At 36.6% G+C, this 22,260-nt stretch overlaps 1 protein-coding gene across 1 annotated transcript; it reads right to left on the reverse strand.

Annotated features, from left to right (window-relative positions):
- Nucleotides 1–16,872: 16,872 nt before the first annotated feature.
- Nucleotides 16,873–19,994, reverse strand: LOC129268698 (galanin receptor type 2-like). The gene is made up of 2 exons (XM_064104335.1): nucleotides 18,510–19,994; nucleotides 16,873–18,285 (listed from the first exon to the last, which is right to left on the reverse strand). Exon 1 carries the CDS (start codon nucleotides 19,949–19,951, stop codon nucleotides 18,866–18,868), a length of 1,086 nt encoding a protein of 361 aa, XP_063960405.1. The 5' UTR covers nucleotides 19,952–19,994; the 3' UTR covers nucleotides 16,873–18,285; nucleotides 18,510–18,865.
- Nucleotides 19,995–22,260: the final 2,266 nt, after the last annotated feature.

Below are 22,260 nucleotides of genomic sequence, written 5' to 3' on the forward strand. Positions count from 1 at the left end.
CAGTTTATTTTTAATGGGGGTACTATTTCATGGACGTGGAGGGGGAGGGGCTCTATTCCTGGTAGAACTAGAGTGGAAGACTTTAAACTTGAACCATGAGCTTTGTTTTGGTTATAAATTGACATTTTGCTATCCAAAGTTCAATATGCACGCAAAAAAATCTTGAAAGTTTACAAAGTACATAAAACGATTTCTTACAGCGAAGTCCATTCTATTATTTTTCTTTATATATTAAAATGTAATATTCTCAGAATAATGGGAATTACCACTTTTCCTTGACAATCAATGATTTTGTACACATTGTAAAAAAAAGAAGAAAAACTCCGAGTATTTCTTCAATCATCATTGATTTGTAAAGTGGCCTTTTCTCTGAAAACAATGAATGAATATTGTACCTATGCAATCATTGATCACAAATATTATATTTTACCAATTTATCGACATTAAGCTTGGTGTAAAGAATCAATTAACATATTAAAATGCAGCTTTCAGATTAACGACCCTACTTGACGCGGTTATTTGGCAGAAACATCAGAAACATTGTAATGTGCTTGCGCAGAAAATACAGTTTTCCCATATCTTGCGCATGCGCATTGTATAATTTTAGGGCATGATGATCCTGCATTCAGGGCATCTGCCTCGAAAGTCCACATTTTTTGTTAATTACTAGTAAGTACAGCGATTTATTTTGGGTATCAAAATATTACCTACACTGTACAAAAATATTGGGTTAAATTTAAACCAGTATACGACGGTAATTATGTGTCCACCTAATTTGGGGTAGCATTTTACCCAATGCGTGAAACATTATTGTCCAGTAAGGTTAAAAAATAATAATAATTATACTTGCTTATATAGCGCTTAACACTTACTTTGTCAGAAGTCTCTAAGCGCTCTACAGTATATGCAGCATAATTACCCTGGCTTTAGCAGTGCAGCTGTTACGCGCGCTGCGTTTCAAGGAATAAATTCCTGCCAGGTACCCATTTACCTCACCTGGGTTGAGTGCAGCACATTGTGGATCAATTTCTTGCTGAAGGAAATTACGCCATGGTTGGGATTCGAACCCACGACCTTCTGTTTCAAAGTCCGGAGACTAATCCACTGGGCCACAACGCTCCGTAAGAGCAATTAATATAGAATGGGCAAAATTCTCATCACACTGGATAAATGAAAATTGCCAAAATATATGCCCTATGTTGGTTGGACACAAAATTACCTCATGGATCATTTTTACCCAATATTTTTTTTAGAGTGAAAATGACGATGAATGTCTTAATACGTAATGTCCAAACGGTGACAAATTACCATATAACCTGTATGTATAGTTTGGCTACCCCCACCGCCCCACAAAAATAAGATAAAATAAATAATTGCACTATTCCATTTCATTGTTTGATCTTATCAATGCAAGTGCCCCAAAACTTTGAAATGTGAAGGACATAAACTAAAGATGCTAAAACGTTATTGAAAAATATATATATAAGACCCGTGGAACAGAACAGCTACAGGATTTATTGACGGATTATTGAGAGGGGGGGGGGGGGGGTGGCAGACACGGTTCTACAGGGCGGTTGAAAAAAAAACAACTGAAAAGTCTGCTATGAGGATCCTTCAAATTTTGGTTATGATTGATAAACTTTATGTTTCGACAAGTAGGTCACAGTACTTTCCGATATCTTCAGTACCTATATATAACTTAAATCAATCATTGTGAAAGCAATTGTTTACACAATTTTTAAGCAAACAGAAAAAAACATATCTGTTTAAACAAGGATTGATTAAACTTTTAGCAAATACGATGATGTTGGTGATGATTAATATACATTTGGTTTTTTAGTGATCATGTTGGTCATATTTTACATAATAATGATATTTAAGATATTATATAACGACAATTAAAATATATAAAAAAAACGAATAATATATATTTCCTGGCTTTTTGCGGCCATTCATACGTAGACAGGTCATGGACTCTCAATGCCACTGGCAGGTCCACGGGAGGAAAACCCGGATCGTGCCCCCCCCCCCCCTTTTGAGAGGCACAATTTAAATTTGTAATGTAAAAATGCCGTTAAAACACAAGTGTGCCCCCATTTTTTTTTTTTTTTGGCTTGTCAAATTTTTCCTCGGGAAAATGTATTACCCCCCCTTGGAAAATCCGAGATCCGCCCCTGCTCAATGCTTTATATTTTATAAGCAAGCTGAGTTCAACGTGATTTTCTTAGCCCAAACACTATGGGGCACTTGAAAAGTCTGCTATCTCAAGTTTAGGGTACTTCAAATGTATTAATAAATTGTTAATGAACTTTATGTTTCGACAAGAAGGTCACATCTCTTCCCGATATCTTCGGTATATTCATATAGGACCTATATATATGATTCAGCAATCCTAAAATAACTACCAGTTGGCCCTGCAAACATAATGTTATTATCACTCTTCTCTAATCTAAATGCTGAGTACCTAGCAACAGTGGCGTACCCAGGATTTTCCAAAGGGGGGGGGGGCAAATTCGTCCGCCCAAAAATTTGACAAGCAAAAAAAAAAAGGTCTTCAACCACAAATAAAGGAATTCGTACCAGAAAAAAATTTACAAGCAAAAAAAAAAAGGTCCCCTCCCTTAGGTATATACGCTAGTTCCTAGCAAGACGACAGGAAGTCCCATTTTTATAATTCTTTGGTATGACTCGGCCACGGATCGAACCCACGACATCCCGTGCAATGTCAAAGACAGATATTCAATATTTTGATAATGAAGGATATACATGTACAGTATAAAGCTCATAACGAATGAGATGGTAGTGATATTGCGTATGATACAGTTTGGCTCGTTTTAGTGGTCATTATTATGTTACAATAATGACGATATTAAAGATATTTTACTCCATAACAATCATGAAAATAATGACTAATGTTTATTTCCTCGCTTGTTGCACTCGTTCGTATGTAGATAACAAGGATAATGAAAACAATGGCAGTAATATCAGGGGCGGATGCATTTTTCGCTTATAGGGAATCTGAAAAAAATATTTCCAATCACAATTTACCCGATTGGCCAACTCGCCCCCATCCGCCTGTGAGTTCAGTTGAAACAAGAATACTTTGAAGGCTGGTGATTTGCATGTATGCTACCTGAAAATCTTTATTATGGTATACATGGTATAGAAATCACTTAATAATATTGAAAAATGAAATTTGATATTATTAGACATGTGTTTTTGGCAATCAATTTGGTTTTAGATTTTGAGGCGCCCTGTTGATGACGTCATTGGAGAAAGTTCCCAATGAAATGTTCTGAGTAAAATTCATATGGAATACTGTCAGGACATTTACTTAAAAAAACGTCAATGTTGCTTGTTATGCGATTTGATCAATTTTAAGCCGCTTTTTATATTCTCTTGCTGGCCTATATACACCTCGGGGAGGGGGTCTATGACAATTGCACCGCCGACATCTGCTCCGCCGACAAATGCTCGCCGACGATTGTTATGCCGATATTTGCTCCACCAACAATCGCTCCGCGACAATTGCTCCTCAAACAGTTGCTTCACCGAAATCTGCTCCCCAAAATGCGACAGATGATTCACAGACATGACCGATGAAATTCGGATCTAGAACATTTATGGTATTTATTAAGGCATGTTTTTCTTCTTTCTTTATTAATAGGAGTGGGCTATAAATGGGTGATTTTTGGTTTTACTGTGGCAACAGTTTTTTTGTATTCCTTTCACCTTATCTCAACATGAAATGACAATATTTTTTGTCTCGGGTCAGAGAAAAAAGTGTGCCGGGCCAAAATCCAAAATGGCCGCCAAAACCCCCCAAAATCACAGTTTTGGCCACAACTTCTTTATTTGGTGGTCTTTTTTCTCTGGTTTTGGTGTCTATTCATATGTTTTTTGGGGCAGGCAATTTGTTTTTCCTAAAATTAGTACTTTTAAACCATTATTTGTAGAGTTAAGAGGTGATTTTACTAAAATTTTCAAATTTTTAGACCCTGTTTTCAGCCCCAAATTAGGTTCCATCGTCTCGTGGTTCTTGGATATTAGACGATACCAGTTGACCATCAGTAAGCAGCTTTAGATAGCTATATTGCTTTTATTCCAAAATTGGGTTTACGGATATTTGCGAAATATATCTTATCAAATAAAATAAAATGTCATTTATCCATAGGGGCTGTATGGTATAAAATGTACTGTACATAATACTGTACACTGCATACATGTATATCCATGCATTGACCACCATGACATATTAAACAAGTCCTGTATATAATCTATAGTGTCATAGTTTAAGTGAGCTCCTGAGGTTTAGAATTAGATTGTGATTGTGAATTTGATTGCTTGTTAGCTGATGTACATGATGTAACCGGATGAAAAACATAAATTGCACATAAGCATCATGTATGTGTATGTACGAACATCACATTTTTACTAGGCTTTAGCCATATCTTTTTCATTTAAGGGCTTGTTTTTAACTGGTGGTCTAACCCTATGTTTATGGGGTCAGGTAACTTACCAATGTAACACTGATCAATGGCCAATCAGAATCAAGGATTCCTTGCAAGTTACCATTGGATAGCAAAGTTAACCTAATCAGAATAGCCAGTGTAAGTGCCATAATGTGGGGTTGACTATAATCCATTGTTAATGTGTTCCTCTCTCCACCCCCTGAATGATCATAATTGACCAAATATGTCTTCAATTTCTGAGACAAAACATACAGTATCTTCAATTTCTCAATAGCTCATTTCTATGACACTATAGTTTATATACAGACCTTGTCATGGTGGTCAACGCATGGACATACATGTATGCAGTGCAGTATGTACAATACCATGTATACTGTATAGCCCCTACAGATAAATAACATTTTTTATTTAATATTGTATATTTCGCAAATATCCGTAAAACCCAAAGTAGAGGAATAAGAGCAATATAGCTATATGAAACTATTTGCTATTGTGGAGCTCGTACCGTCCAATATCCAAGAACCACAAGACGGTGAAACCTAATTTTTGGCTGAAAAAAGGGTCTAAAAATGTGTAAATTTAGGGAAAATCACCTTTTAACTCTACAAATAATGGTTATTAAGTACTAATTTCAAGTAAAACAAATTGCCTGCCCCCCAAAACATATGAATAGACACCAAAACCAGAAAAAAGACCACCAAATGGAGAAGTTGTAGCCAAAACAGTGATTTTGGGGGGTTTTGGCGGCCATTTTGGATTTTGGCCCGGCACACTTTTTTCTCGGACCCGAGACAAAAAATAGTGTCATTTCATGTTGAGATACATTACAAGGAATAGATAAAAACTGTTGCCAAATCAACATGACAAAAAAAGTATTTTTGACCCATGTATAGCCCACTCCTATTATTAATTAATTTATTCGGTTTTTTTTATGCAAACTGACAATGGGTAGCATTATTATTGTCAGAAACATATTTATAACTGCTCCCAACAAAGGACCTGTAAGCACTTTACTTAAAATTTGATAAAATGAAATCAGAAAGTCAAAAGGGGCCTAAGCTTTCGATCCTATAGCAGAATCTTCGTCGGAGGCAAAATGACAAACATATAAAGTGGAACAACCATAATATAGACCATAGACAAGCTACAGCAACACTAGAAACAAGGAGACAAAAGGGGCATTAGTGAGTAGAGAAATCAGAAGATTGACATAATAACACTAAACGAATTTGAATGCATAAACCATTGATTTTTTGACCCAACTAAACAAACATATTCATCGTTTCCACTCTAAACAATGAAAAGTTAGAATTTGGTTTGGATTCAATGCAATGTTAAAAACAAACACAGATGAATATGTTGTTTGAATTTTCATTTACTCCTGTTTATATGTATTTTACATGTTAAACAACCCGCATACATTCGTAATTCCGAAGCTTCGTTATTCCGAAGGTTCGGTTATTCCGAAGGTTCGTTATTCCGAAGGTTCGTATTTCCGAAGGTTCGTAATTCCGAAGGTTCGTTAGTCCGAAAACGAAATGAGGTTCGTAATTCCGAAGGTTCGTTAGTCCGAAAACGAAGTGAGATTCGTAATTCCGAAGATTCGTTAATCCGAAAAAGAAATGAGGTTCGTAATTCCGAAGGTTCGTTAGTCCGAAAACTAAATGATTAACTAACCTTATTTCGTTTTCGGACTAACGAACCTTCGGAACAAAGAACCTTATTTCGTTTTCGGATTAACGAACCTTCGGAACATCGAACCTTATTTCGTTTTCGAATTAACGAACCTTCGGAACATCGAACCTTATTTCGTTTTCGGATTATCGAACCTTCGGAATAACAAACCTTCGGAATAACGCCACAAATGTTCGGATTAAAGAACCCTTTTACGTTTTCGGATTAACGAACATCGAGGTATAGGCAATTTGCGTGTTTCGGAATTACGAACCTCCGGAATAAAGAACCTTCGGAATTACGAAGTGTATTAAACCAAACAACCATGCTTGATTCATTGAAGATTGAATATGTAACAAATTCGTTATTTGAGATTTTAAACACTTCCTTAAACTGTACTAGATATATTAAGCAGTGTTGCATCAATATATTACACAGTGTTGTATACGTATAAACACAAATCAGACAGCTTTAAATGATTGCATGTCGAGATTTTCTCCGATAAATTGAGGATAATGCTTGGAATTAAATGGAACCATGCGAACATGTCAAATTTGATAAAGGGGTAGATGAAATGATATAAGAGCGCCTTGATCACCTAGGTCAAGGTGAATATCTACCCGATACAAATATCCTATATCCTTCTCCTCCTCTTTCTTCTTCTTCTTCTTTTTCTTCAAGTTCTTTTTGTTCTTCTTCTTTTTCTTGTTCTTCTTGGTCTTCTCTTCTTCTTCTTCTTATTATCTTTTTCCTTCTTTTTTCTTCTTCTTCTTCTTCTTTATTATTATTTTTTATTTCAGGTAATGAAAAAGAACCTTGTTATTATAAGAAACCCGTGAACATTCAGTTGCACTCTCAAAAAATTAGTAAACCAACCATTTCTTTAATAATGGACCTCCTTATTCAACGGCGGGCTAAGAAAACAAATTTAAACCAAATTATTTTTTTCTATAAATAAACTCATTTATAATGCTCTCTCAAAAATCTGCAAACCAACATTCTCCTTAGTTGTGGACTTGTCTATTCAACGGTTGGCGAACATGTTAAAACCGAGTTATCCTTTTTAACAAAATGATCATGTGAAAGACTTCCAAGACTGCATGATTTTTATGCCGTTGACACATTGAATCCAGTCAATTCAAGTTTGACGTGTAGAGTATCTGCTGGTTTTCGCAATTGAAACAAGGTGATCAGGATTTTATTTCCAGAAAAAATATCAATAATGCTGCCACTGTATTTAATAGAGGTACCATAATCATTACCAATCAAGAGCCCCACCTACGTCCAAAATTCAGAAATCTGATATATCTGACAAAAAGTGAAGCTTCGGTATTCGGGATTTATGCATTTCAGGATTGGGTGTACCTTTAATTCTATTTGTTTTTCTCATTTCTAAAAACAAATGTTTGTCTTGAAGTATAACATATGAACATGAAGAGGAAGAAACATAAATTAGGCTATTTGAGCTTTAAAAGGATTAATCAAGGAAGAACGATTAATCATTATAAATTAAGTTTATAGCTTATCTTTTGTTTTGGTAAATATCCAAAAAAGTGCATGTCATTAGCCTAATCGATTGCTAGATTATATGAATGTGTATGACCTGAAAATATAATAGTGTGAAGTATAATTATAAAATAAAAAAGTGTTTTATTGGTTAGATTCACAGGTTTACATCATTAAAGTATCTGGTTAACATCTGAGCCCCCCTTTTTATCATTATTTATTTTATTTTTTACAGAATCCCCTTTTCAAGCAAAGAATGGCCAAAATATTTCAGGGTATAATCTAGGTTGTAGTTTACTAATTACTTAATTTGTAAGGTATCTTCTTAAATGTCTATTTCTAGGAATAAGAATATAACTCCACCTAAAAAGTTGGTGCGTTTATATGAAACGATGCAAAATTCGAATTTTAGCCGCCGAGAAATACATTTAACACATTTTCCTTTCACTTTCGTTATTAGGCCTACAATATTTTATTTTTATTATTATTATCATTATTATTATTATTATTATCATCATCATTATTATTATTAATATTGATATTATCATAATTATTATTCATATTATTCTACCTTGAAACCTGATTGTTCTCATCTGATGGACTGCTGCAATCAGGTAACAAACAGAAAAAGAAAAAAAACAGGAAGCGCTTTGCAAAATAAGTGAAAGTGCATCTGGAAACGTCACCTGTATTACAACGCCCCCTATTAACGAACAGTCTACTCTAACTGTGATTCAGGCAGGCATTCCCCAAAGGCCATGTAATATTATTTATCAAAGATGATTTACTTGGCTTCAAGCTCACAACTTATCCATATTAATGTCGAGACTTATATATGCGGTTGACGAACTTTTAGAATGTCTGCAGGGGAAGGGGAGTTGAATCAACGGACGATCTGCCAGAAAACATTATTTCCATCAGGACAGCGAAAGATCAAAGGCTGGGAGCACGGCCGCCCTGGCGCCAGTTACAGAGAGGGTTGAGATTGAACGTAGCTCATAAAAATCAAACGCATCTCGATTTCAAACCAATTAGAAATCCGCATTTGGGACTTGCAATTGATATTTTTGACTTGCGTTTAAACGTAACGTTTTGTGCAACTGGCCTCTGGTGATGAAAACCATTAGGATAAGATAACCTTCGTAACATCAATTATTGGAATGGTGCGGTCAGTACCACGAGTTTTTGTTGCCTATGGCGTGTTTGGGGTTTACATCCACTGGTCACCATTTCCCCTTTAACCTTTCATTTATTCAGCTGCCAAATCTTTCGCACCTTTTCTTACTTTTCTGAGAAGGGGGGGGGGGAGTATGTCAACTTGGCGAGATTATTTATCTCGCAAGGACGACATGCACCTTTTTCTTAGGCCGACTTGGCGAGATAACGTATCTTGCCAATCTGACGTTTAACTTTTTGTGTGTCGACTTGGCGACATAACGCAAGTCGAGATACGTTGACATAGAACGTTTTGTATGTCGACATGGTGAGATAACGTATCTCGGTGAGTCGACATACAACGCTTTTGTATGTCGACTTGGCGAGATAAATAAATCGCCATCTGTATAAGTCAATGGTACTTTAAAGCTTCCGTACAGAATTGTGTCGCTATTTTTAGCTGATAACATTGCATAGAAATTGAAAGAATCGTTCGCTACGTTCAGCTTTTTTTTTTTTTTTTGGGGGGGGGGGTATCACACATTTTATATCCGTTACATTCCCCTTCAATTATAACGTTGCATGAACTATCAAAAAGTAGGAATTTAAGAAATAAGTATTTCTTGCTTCAGCAGCTTTCAACATGTGACGCCACAAAAAAATGAAATCTTTCAAATCCACGAATCTGTTTTTCTTTGATGGATTTAATCAAACATTCTTGATACGTTTCTTACTTTTTCTGCTTTTATTTTCAGAGTGAACTTACTCTTCAAATAAGCATTTCACATTTCGACCCTTCCGCGGTAAGTAATTCATTCTATTTTCTCAGATTCAGCATTTGGGGTGATTTGTCTGTTTTTTTTAAAGTCCATATCAATCCAATCCAATTCCACTCAGGCATGTTATGAATTCATGATGAGCAAATTTGACTCGCCGAATCCTCTGAAAATAGCCGCCCTGCATTTTAATATAAGGTGCAACAGGTGCCTGTTTTCAGGAAGAGTTACTTTTAAACACAAGCTCCAAATGCGATTTTTTTCTTTTGGTTGATAATCATGTTACATATGATTTCTACCGTTGTGTCTGATGGCAACTATTTTTGCAACCGGGCCCTAGTGAACTAAATTAAATCGTATCCCGATCGAGGCATTTATTGAAATCCTACTGGATGCTCGAGTCTTGGAATAGTTTTTGGAAGAGAATCATTTCTTGAAATTATAGCATATATTGTATATACAGAATTACTTTTTCCGCGTTTACCAGGTAATATGCTTAATTCAAAAACGTCTTTCATCTAAGCAAATTAAGGTACATTGTTAATTAATTTCCTTAGTTTTATCAAAGAGAATTTCGGTAAGTAGCTGTTCGTTTTGTTGGGAATTGGCATTACTAAGAATTATTCTCCAAAAGTATTATGCTATATTGTGTTTAAACTTTAATTATACATCAGAATGAATGGATAGTTTTTACCGCATAAGAACATAATGTCTTTGATTATCGCTGATACAATAATTTGCCGATCGTCACTCGCATTATAGAGTCACTATTGTTATTTCTCTCATGAAAATACATCTGACCTCCCGGGGCGGGGGGAACCTATAAGTCTATGAGTGTAATATGGTTTTAAAGTGAAAGTATATTGACAGTTATATTTGTACTGCAACATTACTATATTTTGTATTTTAGGGAACACTTCTGACCCTCAGAATAAGACCCATTTATACAAAGTATAATTGAAAAGTATTATCCAGAAAGAAACAGTGGAAAGACACATTCTGAGAAGACAGGAATAAACGTGTGTATGATTTAATAAACCACGGTATCTATTTTGAACTGAGTTTGAACTGGGTCGTGTGTGTTTGTTTGAGGGTGTGGGTGTGTGTGTGTGTGTGTGTGAGGGTGGGTGTGGGAGGCTCTCCTTCACTGCCTTAGTGACTGATACTAAAAGCATTATATGCTGATGAAAAAGGTTTTGGTGTGGATTTGAACCCTGTTTAATGTCTTTCATATGACGACTTTATGGCGTCGTTATCGTCATCATCATCGTCACACCATGTACACTATGACAATCATTGTCAGCAGCAGCAGTTATTACAAAGAGCATATTCTAGTGGCACGGAAGAGTTCTCTGCTTGCTCAATGGCCATCTCACAGTTTACAAAGCAAATTTTCCCGTTCCTATAGATTGATTTCAATCAAAATAGTATTTTCAATTATATTTTAGAAATGAAATTAAACTCCAAAGTCGTTCTGCTTAATGGGTCGGTGTCTCAAACTTTGCTTATTTATCAAACTTCAATAAATTCACGGAGATGACGCTTGACTTACCCAGTCCGCTTTGAAGAAGAGGAGGGCAATTGCCCAGAGTCTCTCGAGTCATATTTGCTTGTATTTGGGTTGACATGAGCGTGTAATTGACAGGCCCGAGCCGAACAGGGGAATATGATGCCGAATATAAAATAGATGATATTAAATGGGGGCATGATTGCTAAGCAATTATGGATTTCATGATCGATTTATTTTTTCACGACAGATTTGTTTGATAGGCTCACCCTCATCAATGGGAGAGCCGCAAGGGGAATGAGTACAGATGAATGAGTACAAATCATAATGCCCAAATGATTGACGATGATGCTGTCAAAATAACCCAACGGCTAAGGAGTCTTTGATGAGTACCCCTAGAATATTATTGACTGTCACTAACAAGAGGCGGCGCTGGAAATTGTCTTGATGAGGATGAAGGGGGGGGGGGGGGCTGACCTTATCCTGTCTCAACTTTCTTCTCTTAATAAACAGGGTCATAATTATGTATTGGCATGACGAAAGAGCTTATTTCTAAGACTTATCTCCCTTCTTTTTCTTCAACCTTTTCTATTGTTTTTCAATCCTTTAATCACTTGAGTAATAGGGGGGGGGGGTACCTTGTCCCAGTGGCGGCACTTTTCCTAAACATTAAATTGAGATCAGGGCATCAAAGGGGGAAGTATACCCTGACGAAAATTTTGTTTTAAAAATATGATAAAAAATAAAACAATATCGGTGAAGATTTGAGGAAAATCCATCAAAGATTACGAAAGTTGTTAGAAGTAGATTTGTTTTTATTTGTGACGTCATATACGAGCAGCTGCCCCATATTTCATGTAATATAGAATACATGAATTCCAAACTTTTAATGGTTCATGACGTACATACAAATATATTTTGAGAGCGGGTGTGAACTGATTAGTCCGTAGATATACTGGAGGTACAACAATAACCATTTTCATTTCTTTAGTGTAGAAAATGACAACTCATTGAAATCTTTAATTCACAATACATGGGAAGCTATATACTCGCAAATGACGTACAGGTAACATATTGAAAAAAAATCTAATATCTTAAATCTTTGATGGATTTTTCTGTTAAAAACTTTACCATTTCTTTTCCCCCCTGCTATTTAACAATACAATTTTTGTCTGTATGAACTTCACCTTTCACAGGTTATCGACGAAATGATACCTGCAACCCTGAATTTACATATTCAGCAAGTTCATAAACGCAGCCCAATGATGAAGATAGAGAAAGAGAGAGAGAGAGAGAGGGGGGGAGTTGGGGATGAGAATGTGTATTTATGTTGTGTGTGTGCGCGCGTTTGAGGGTGGATATTGTATGTGTGCGTGTTTCTGGTGAGTGGTGAGCGTGTGTGTCCGGTGTGTGTGTTTGGGATAGTAAACGCCTAAAGTACGCCTACCGTTTCACATCACCTTCGTCGAGCATGTCGAGTGCAGCCAAAATCTGTGCGTCATACCGCGCTCTTATATTTTACAATTATCTCCTGAGGGTACATCTTAGGGTGGCCGCGGATATATTGGTTTTTATTATAATGTTTTGTTGCTGTTGCTACTATTTTGTTGAATTCGTGTAAAGCCATCATAGGACCCCGGAAAACCACAACTTGTGATTAAATATCGATACAACATTTTTGGCAAAAATCAAAAGTCCTATATTGTAGTTAAAATGACCACGATTTCTAGTGAAGATAACCAAGTTTTATTAGAGTTTTCACCGTTTTATTTTACATGTAATGTTCCAAACCGGAGTAGACCCGTCAAGAAGCCCCATTTTGACAAGATTTAATTTTCACTGTGTGCTTTCACGTGAGAGAACAGAAAGAGGCGTACACAAAGAATAAAATAACGGAGCAACAGTAACGATCATTATCTCTCCTTCCAAAATCTGACGCCAAAATCTCGCATACATTCCAAGTTTTGATTTCTATTTTTATGAAATTAATTTGCATTTAAACTTTTACTTTCATTTTTTTAAATCCCCCTTTTCAACCTTTTATCATGTATTTCTTAATGCTACAATAATACTTACATTTATCAACCGCTTAATAATATCTCTTTCTTAGCGCTTTACCTTGCCATTTTTTTTTTCTTCTAGTAGATCTTACATTCTGATTCTTTTTATGACTTTACCGAAAATGAGAAAGAAAGGGAAATGACCGTCGTATTTTCTCGCTGTTTTCGCGATAATGGGATCTGTCATCTCGACATCTTTTACATGTCATTCATTGTTAGCAACAATTTTCTCTTTAGATTCACGAGGTCAATTCGTAATTATTCCATACCCCTTCTGTTCTCCGACTAAAAGCTAAAATGATAAGAGCACAATTCAAAGGTCTTGATCTGTCTAAAAGGGTATGGACGGTGATCCTGAATAAAACCATATATACTTTGGCCTTCGTTTTGTAATACTTCGACCTTCGTTCAGTAATGTCGTGAGGAATTCGAATAGTTTCATTAATCTTTGTGCTTGAAATCGTATAAACATGTTTTTACCAATATTCCCATAGATTTGGTGAATGTTGGAAATAAAACCTCCTTCAATCACAGAGACTTTGTAAAACCTAAAACAGAATAAGGAAATGTAGGATACGAATTTTGAATTTTTTCCGAACTGTTTCATATTCATTACAATTTGCCATTTCCATTACTTATGAATATAATGTCAAGTCGTCTAATCATTTGTATCGTTTAGCTTTTTCTTAACATTTTCCTTACGGTATCATATTCCTTTGTACTGTCTATCTTAAAGGACAAGTCCACCCCAACAAAAAGTTGATTTGAATAAAAAGAGAAAAATCCAACAAGCATAACACTGAAAATTTCATCAAAATCGGATGTAAAATAAGAAAGTTATGACATTTTAAGGTTTCGCTTAATTTCACAAAAACAGTTATATGCACATCCTGGTCTGTATGCAAATGAGGAGACTGATGATGTCATCCACTCACTATTTCTTTTGTATTTTATTATAGGAAATATGAAATAATCTAATTTTCTCCTCATTGTCAAGTGATAAAACGATTAATTCCTCTCTGAACATGTGAAATTATCATCGTTTAATACTATATTGTTCAGTCAAGTTGGTCTTTATTGTCAAATCTAAAAAAAATGAAATATTGTATAATTCAAACAATAAAAAACAAAAGAAAAAGTGAGTGATGGACATCATCGACTGACTCACCAAGTTGTGCATATCACTGTTTTGTGAAAAATAAGCGAAACTTTAAAATGTCATAACTTTCTTATTTTACATCCAATTTTGATGAAATTTTCAGCACTATGCTAGTTTGATTTTTCTCTATTTATTCAAGTCAGCATTTTCCTGGGGTGGACTTGACCTTTAAAGACGGAAGTTATCAGCAGGCAAAAAAATGCCGCAAGTCCCGCTAGAAAAATGATAAGCAGAATTAGAAATGGAATTGAGAGACGAGAAAGAGGGGGAGAGAGAGATAGATAGAGGGAGAGAGAGAGAGGGAGGGGAGAGAGATGCGGAGGCGAGTGAAAACGGAGGGGGGGGGGGGTAATTATTCAATAAGTAGAGATGCCTGTCGTTACCGTTTATCTCTTGCTCAACGAATTAATTAGTCACTTTACTCCCACTCTTTTCTGTTATTCTGGGTTTTTAATTTTTTTTGGGGGGTCGATAATTCATATCTTGTTCATTTCGTCCATCATGATAGATTAACCAAATCTATAGTGACAGTAAAATGTAAAATCTCATTTTGAAAGCTTGTTCTGTTTGAGTTAGAAATTATTGACGTTATAATTCAGATTTCGAAAATATGACAGTTCGAAAGCTGCATGATTAATGACGAAAATGAATTAAAGGCTCGTATTCTCTATTCTTTGTAGGTAGAGGTTTCATTAACCTACTCAGAAAAGAAATAACAAAATAGATGAAGAAAACGGGATAAATAATTGCCAATAAGAGGATCTCCATAGCACTAGTGATAGCAATGTTCAAATACTCATAACTTTCTCATTATTTGTCCGATTTTTCTCAAACTTTCTCTGAGCTTATTCTTAGATTTTTCTGTGTCCACACAGTCCATTTTGTTTTCAAGGTTTCTTCCCCCTTTAAACACAGAGATCAATCGACAGCAGTTCGTGAAAACAAAACATGATCACCTAATTTTCTATTATTAGTGTTTTGGTTACACACTGATGTGCAAATTGACGTATTTTCTTTGACAGACCAGGGCCCTGTCTTACAAAGAGTTACGATTGATCCAATCAATCGTAATTCTATGGAAATCCATCAGTGTCATAATTTTTTTCTACAGGAAATTCGCACAAGGTCCTTTGTAAACAAAGAGAAGCACAGTGAATTTTCAAGAAAACAATGAATGCATGAATATTCATCATAGCTCGAAAATATTTTGAACAAACATGCATAATAGATGTTGACATTGCTGGCCATCCATAGTTGCGATCAATCGCAACTCTTTGTAAGACGGGCCCCCGGATATATACACCAGACCAAAGCTTTCATATCAGAAATAATAAGTAACCTGATGAAATGAAACCAGTACTTTCTAGAATACTTGGAAATGTATAGATTTGTCCATTCGACCCGTAAACATGCTCACTTTTGAAATGACACCTGATGAGTGTATATGCACAATATGCCTGGTGGGTGTTTCATATAGCCGTTCGTAAGTTAAGAGCGACTTTAAGAGCGACTGGTGATCTTTTCTTGTGGTAAATGGTACATTGAATTGGCGATGGTTTAGCGCGTAAGATGTGTTCACTAGTCGCTCTTAACTTACGAACAGCTTTATGAAACGGCCCCCTGATATATTAACTTGAGGTTTGTCATTCTGCTTATTAAGGGAAAGTGCACACATCAAAACTCAGTTTAGACATGTTAGATGCAGAGAGAGAAAGAGAGTCACATCGTCTTCACACTGGTTTTCAAATTTATCCCGGAGCTGTCGCGGCACGGCGACACCGCTATAGACCCTCTACAAAGACATTCACAGGCACAGTCCCGGGATAAATTTCATGTAACCACTCACACTATGACTTTTATGACCTCCGTAACAAAACTCGTGTAGGCCTGTGACCCCGTGAATGACCGGACTCTGATACACCGGAAAGGAATGAAACGCACGTCCTTCAGATTGAAAGACGAGAGTTATAAACACTTGACGACTCCCCAACATTATACACTGTTAAAAAAACCCTGATTTTACAGAAAAAAGAAAGAAGATTTTGCAAAAATCAATAACAGAATCATTCTGGAAATTCATTAAAGAGGAAAAAAAAAAAAGGAGTTAAAAAAATGAAAAGGGTGTTTTATTAAAGGAAATTTGTAAGGTTCCATACACCAAATACCAATTTCCTGTAAGATTACGCAATCTGGTAAGATTACAGGTGTTCTCGAGACTCTGCTGCAGGAACTTCTTTTATTTTAAGGATACATTTGTGTAGTAGACATTTCATAAGTGGTTTATCCCGGTGTTATAGCGGTGTGCCTTCACACTGAATGAAATCATGGAAATATCGATTGCAATATTTATTTCCCATGAGGAATTAGAAGTAGAAAATGAGACACAACAACGATTTCTTTTAAGGGTGAAATTTAAAAATACATGTACTTTATTTATCAAAAGTTCCTTTACATTGCAATATTTCCCAATATTCCCTATTTCAACATAAACATTTTTTTTTCCAGAACAGTGCTTAATTTTCTCAACGCGTAAATTCATTAGTATGTATATATATATTTTTTTCATTATAACAGATACGAAAATAGAGAGAACATCAGCTGATTTAACGTTCATCTTGGATTATGAGTTTCATTTCCAGTATACATTTTGTACGCAGTCATCATGGATAACATGGATAACTAGGATTCAGTGTTGTGGTAATAGATTAAAAAAATCAATAATAACTTCTGCCTTTAGTGTTCACATTTCAAATTGTGAAAAAATCCCACTTACACAAGTTCTGTTAAAAATATTTTAGTGGAGAACGGCATTCTTCTTGCTTCTCTGCGTTGCACAAGTGCACACAACAACACACATGCATGCGCACCCCTCCCACCCAACACACACACATGGCTCCGTTGCAAAGAAAAAGAAAAAGAAAAAGAAAAAAAAAAGTTTGAACGAAATAAGGAAAGATCGAGCACAAAACCCTCAAATACGAATCTCACTGGTTTGAAATAAAAATGTCTTTTGATTTTCGACTTGTATTATTTTGATTGTTACGGGCCCCGAGAAACGACTCGTCCAGATAAAAACACCTTCACACGCTGGACACACATTTACATACGCCAAAACTCACACCACTGACCTCACCTGCATAGACACACCATCACGTGGATATCAGCAACGGTACCTTGATTATGGGAGGAAGTGAGAAAATGCTATGTCAGATTATAAAACAAACATAGGGCTTTTGCGTCAGCTAATATCTAGTCATTCGAGAAATAATACACACAATTTCACCTATATACTCACATTTGGACCATTTGCAATGTCCTCATATCTCGGTGTGTCTTCATGTTATGTGTGTGTGCAAGTGCTCGGTTGTCACTGAGCAAGTGCACACCATGGGATAATCACCACCCTCACTCATGACACATCCGCCCTCACGCACACACACACACACACCCATACACAAACTCCCTATGCAAAACCCCTTTCAACGAGTCATGTTTTTTCTTTATCTGACCAAAGACACAGCACGCCCTCACGCACCATCGCACCCACAAACATATCCCGGAAACACACGAAAAACCCACATTTTTAAAGCTCTTGAGCAGCACGGAACAGAGACAGAGGGGGAAACCAAAAGTTTCCAAGACACTATGAAACTGCAACCATAACAGGTCAAAACATTTATGCCTGCACTATTTCAATTACCCCCCCCCCTTTTTTTTTTTGGGGGGGGAAGGGGCATTTGCTCAAAAGTGAGATTTTTTCTTTCATTTCCGCTCACAGCTATATAATCTTTCCAGCCATTAGACCCACAATCTATATTGTGAATAATATTGCCAATGCATAGTCGCGCGGTTGCAAAAATATATTTGTGGTGCTACAATACAAGTTGTCTTTATATATATATACAGTTTCCAATTACTGCTTGCGTTCACTTTGTCGCAATAAACAAGATTTATCCGAAACTTAAGCGTATTTTCGCTGATGTGGTTTACGGTACACCATGTGGAGTGTTATAGAAACAGTGAAAGAAGAAGAAAAGGAATTGGATAGGCGAGAAAGTGGAGATTTGAGAGTAGAGTATTCTTTTCTTGAAAATAGTCCTGAAAAGGACTTTCACTTTCCACTGTTTCTATAACACTCCACATGGTGTACCGTAAACCACATCAGCGATGTACATGCCACCATGCAAACCTTCAAACAACATCCAAGCAGTATTTTGTTTCAAATTAAGATGATCGAAGTGATAGTGCCCCATAGTTATCCCACAATACTGTCACAGTGTGGAACAAAATATGAAATTTCAGTGTGAGTGTCCGCAGTGTGTTCACATAGTGGACTATCCGAATATTTAATTCATTGTATCATCACATCGCTCTATGTGGACACACCATGAATACTCACAGTGTAGATGTGTCGACAATCTATAGAAATATCTTCACATCATTAGATTTGAGAATCTTAATCAACAGTGCCAATCATATCTTCCCATAGCTCACCAAGTAAACAGTTCATTCTGGCAGAAGAGTGCAGACACAGACATAGATAAATGCAGTTCATGTCAAGGTGTGTTGTTCGAGGAATTGTTTGCCGGACTCAGAACAGTTCCGCGAGCTTCACTACTTATTCGATTCCCTGGGTTACATACAGAGGAGAACATATTCCTTAGTTCAGTTTGAAAGTGCTCGTACTTGAACGCGTAAATAAATGGATTTACACAGAGGTTGCATGCCACCAGACCTTTCACGACGTCATGGATTGCACTTTCGAAGTTGTAGGCATGTCCAAGGTTGTAAGCGAGGTAGGACAACTCCGTGGGTGTCCAGCATACGACGTAGCTTACAAACACGATGCAAAGCGTTGTCGTTACGTTCCGCTTTGCGCGTTGGAACGCGTTGACTTGCACCTTCCCGTGACTCTTTGTGCGATTGCGCAACATATGTATGATACTGACATAGGAGAACGTCATGATTATAAGGGGGATGAGGTACTCAAGCGTAAAGAGCAGAATTCCCATGAATATCTGGACGACACGGTTCGGCCAGCTGGGATGGCATCGCCAGTCCTCAGAGAAGGTCTGCACGAGAGGCCAGTAGAGTTGATAGACTGCACCGTAGACCCAGACGCAGAGCATCGCCCACTTCGCCCGGCGGACTGTGAAGAAGTTGCGGTGAATGACGGGACGGCATGTTGCGAAGTAGCGCTCCAAAGACAGGATCACGAGGTTCGCGGTTGAGGCGATGTAAAGCGCCCACAGCGGATACTCCGAGTCCCACATACGGCAGAAGAACTCGGCAAGGCCTCGGCTCGGTAAGGCAGCTGTCTCCGAGATGGGGCCGTACGGGGATGCATAGTGAATGAGAATAAAAAAGATTGAGTCTACAAGATCTATGATCGATTGGTTCAATATAAGGTAGTTTGTAATCGATTGGAAGTGCCGCCGTTTAACCGTAAAGACCAGGCAAACAATACTGTTTCCGACTATCCCGAGAAGGCCAATGAGGGCGTATATTATTTTCAAGTATAGTTCGTTGAGGACTGCGCCTCCACCACCTCCCTGCTTGTCCGGCGGGGCTGTGTTTAATACAGTCGTTGGGCTTGGTAGCACCGGAACATGGGTCACGTTGCCATCAATTACAGACGACATTTCGATCGGAATGCGGAGCTGAAGCCGCTCCTTTCAGAATTCTGCATTAAATGAAAAGAAAAGAGAAGTAATATGAGACGAAACATAATCCATTTGCCGCTCTGACATTGCAATTTAATTGCGCCCCTGAACGATCTGACAGAAACCACATTATGCATCAATTTGCATTTTGAATAAGTCATGACAATTACAGCACGTCAAATAAGCCATTTTATGTTTCAAATAGATCTTATTTAAGATGGTTAGCGTCGAGATCTCTATGGCGTCATATCGATTATCATTCAATACAGACCATGAAGTTCACATTTGCTAGGAATTTAAACTTCCTATTTGTAAGAACGTTAGACACTGCCATTTAATAAAAGGGAGAAAATTATCATCACGTATTATCAGTATTATGTTCGAAAACAGGATAGGAAACCTGATCACGCAGCATATAGTGAGATCGATGCTTAGAATATCCCCTTCTTGAGGAAAATAATAATAATACTACTACTAATAATAATAATAGCTACATTTTTTAAGCGATTTTGCCTGAGGATACAAAGCGCTGCTATTATTACCCCGGTTTAGCTGTGCTGCACATAGGTGCTGAAGCATTCAAGGAATGTCTTCATTTCTGTAATGTGGCTGTGAATCGAACCCACATCCCTCAAATTTAAAGACGAGAGTCTTAACCATTAGACCACCTCACCCACATTATTGCGGAGAGATATTTGAATAATTGTTTGATGACCCCCCCCCCCCAAAAAAAAAAAAAATGAAGAAGGGTATATCTGTAAACAAGTGCTTTCCGGCTGCTCACAAAATACAGGTTCACACGGAAAGAGCTGCGTGCCGAAAATTTGTAAAATGGGTATTCATACTAAAAAAAATCCATCAACTGAAACTTTTTTTTTCAATATCTTCTATTTCCCCATCAATTTAGACATGTAAAATTTTTTGAAGAATACATTTGGTAAATTCACAAAATGTATTATATTTGTTTTATTAGTGTATTTTAGATACACGGAGTGATAAACGAGGAAATTAAAAACAATCAAATGCAGGAAGTTTATTTGAAAAACTGAAAGCAGGAAAGCCAAGTCTGGTATAAATCATGGAACACGTGAATTTGATACATGAATAAAAAAATATAAAAGAAATTGAAAATAAATCTAACGAATAATACATAATCAAATACAATCCAGAAAGGGTAAATGGAAGGAGTAATTAGAACAGTATCAATGGATGATTCCCAAATATGTCTTTTGAATGAATATTATGCTGACTAGAAAAAAATACAACACCGAATAATTTACCTGGAAGAGGAGAAAATGTGATTTATTCCTTTAAAATAAAAAAGGTCAATGGAAAGATGTGAATTACACGAGAAAGGCGATGAAGGGACCAAATGTAGAATGTATACAACAAATCATGCACAGTAAGAAACGCAAACAGCCAGCAAGCACTGAAATATCACAGGAACACTGTCTTGACCATAGCTAAAGTAGCGACAAAGAGAGAAGGAAAAAAATATCCCGATTCACGTGCTTCAGCCTCTGGATTCTTCGTCCGTCGGACACAACTGCTGAAGACGAAATGGCGAATTTTGCCAAAAAGGCTGGTATTGTGGAAAAGCTCGTACCAGAGCTTATTTTATTTTAAAACAATGAATACGACTGCGAAAAGTTGAAGTGATATGTATTGATTCAATAAACTCAGAACTGGCACCAGCTAATGTACTCAAATATTTTCTTGGCATCGAACAGTTTGAAGTTTTTTTTTGGAAATATTAATATGGCAAATCTATAAAACCGGAAACGTAACCGACGGTGCAATATGATTGAAAAAAAATGGAAGCAATAAATGAAGAAAATATTCTTCCGCCATGAATATTTTGTGCTGGTACATTTCATACTTTTGATGTGTTTGCTTTAAAAAAAACCCAATAAAATCTTCGTTTCTCTTTTGATTGATAGATACGCAATGGAAAATTTATTAACCTTGGAATAATTTTGATATCATTAAGTTACCAAATAGCATTAGAGCTATTTGTAAACCAATATATAAGAAAAAAACATCCAGTCACATGATGCATTATTTTCCCAAGTTTTCGTTTTTATTCTAGTACAGATTTCATTCCAGTACAGATTTGGAGAGAAATGTTAAATCTTGGAATCTTTAAAACTCCATCTTTATCCCGATAGGAATAATGAATACTTAACAGGCTTTATATCTGCATTCTGTGGCGCCGGAAAGTTTTAATCAGACATGAAGCGGTGAAGGGCCTTTTCACACGTGAATCTTGAATCATCATTGTAATGACG

This window comes from Lytechinus pictus, chromosome 9 (genome assembly GCF_037042905.1).
Source record: "Lytechinus pictus isolate F3 Inbred chromosome 9, Lp3.0, whole genome shotgun sequence".
Lineage (NCBI taxonomy): Eukaryota > Metazoa > Echinodermata > Echinoidea > Temnopleuroida > Toxopneustidae > Lytechinus > Lytechinus pictus.

What these genes read in the sequence shown, in the direction of transcription:
- LOC129268698 (XM_064104335.1), bottom strand. Translation starts at nt 19,951, where the DNA reads ATGTCGTCTGTAATTGATGGCAACGTGACCCATGTTCCGGTGCTACCA.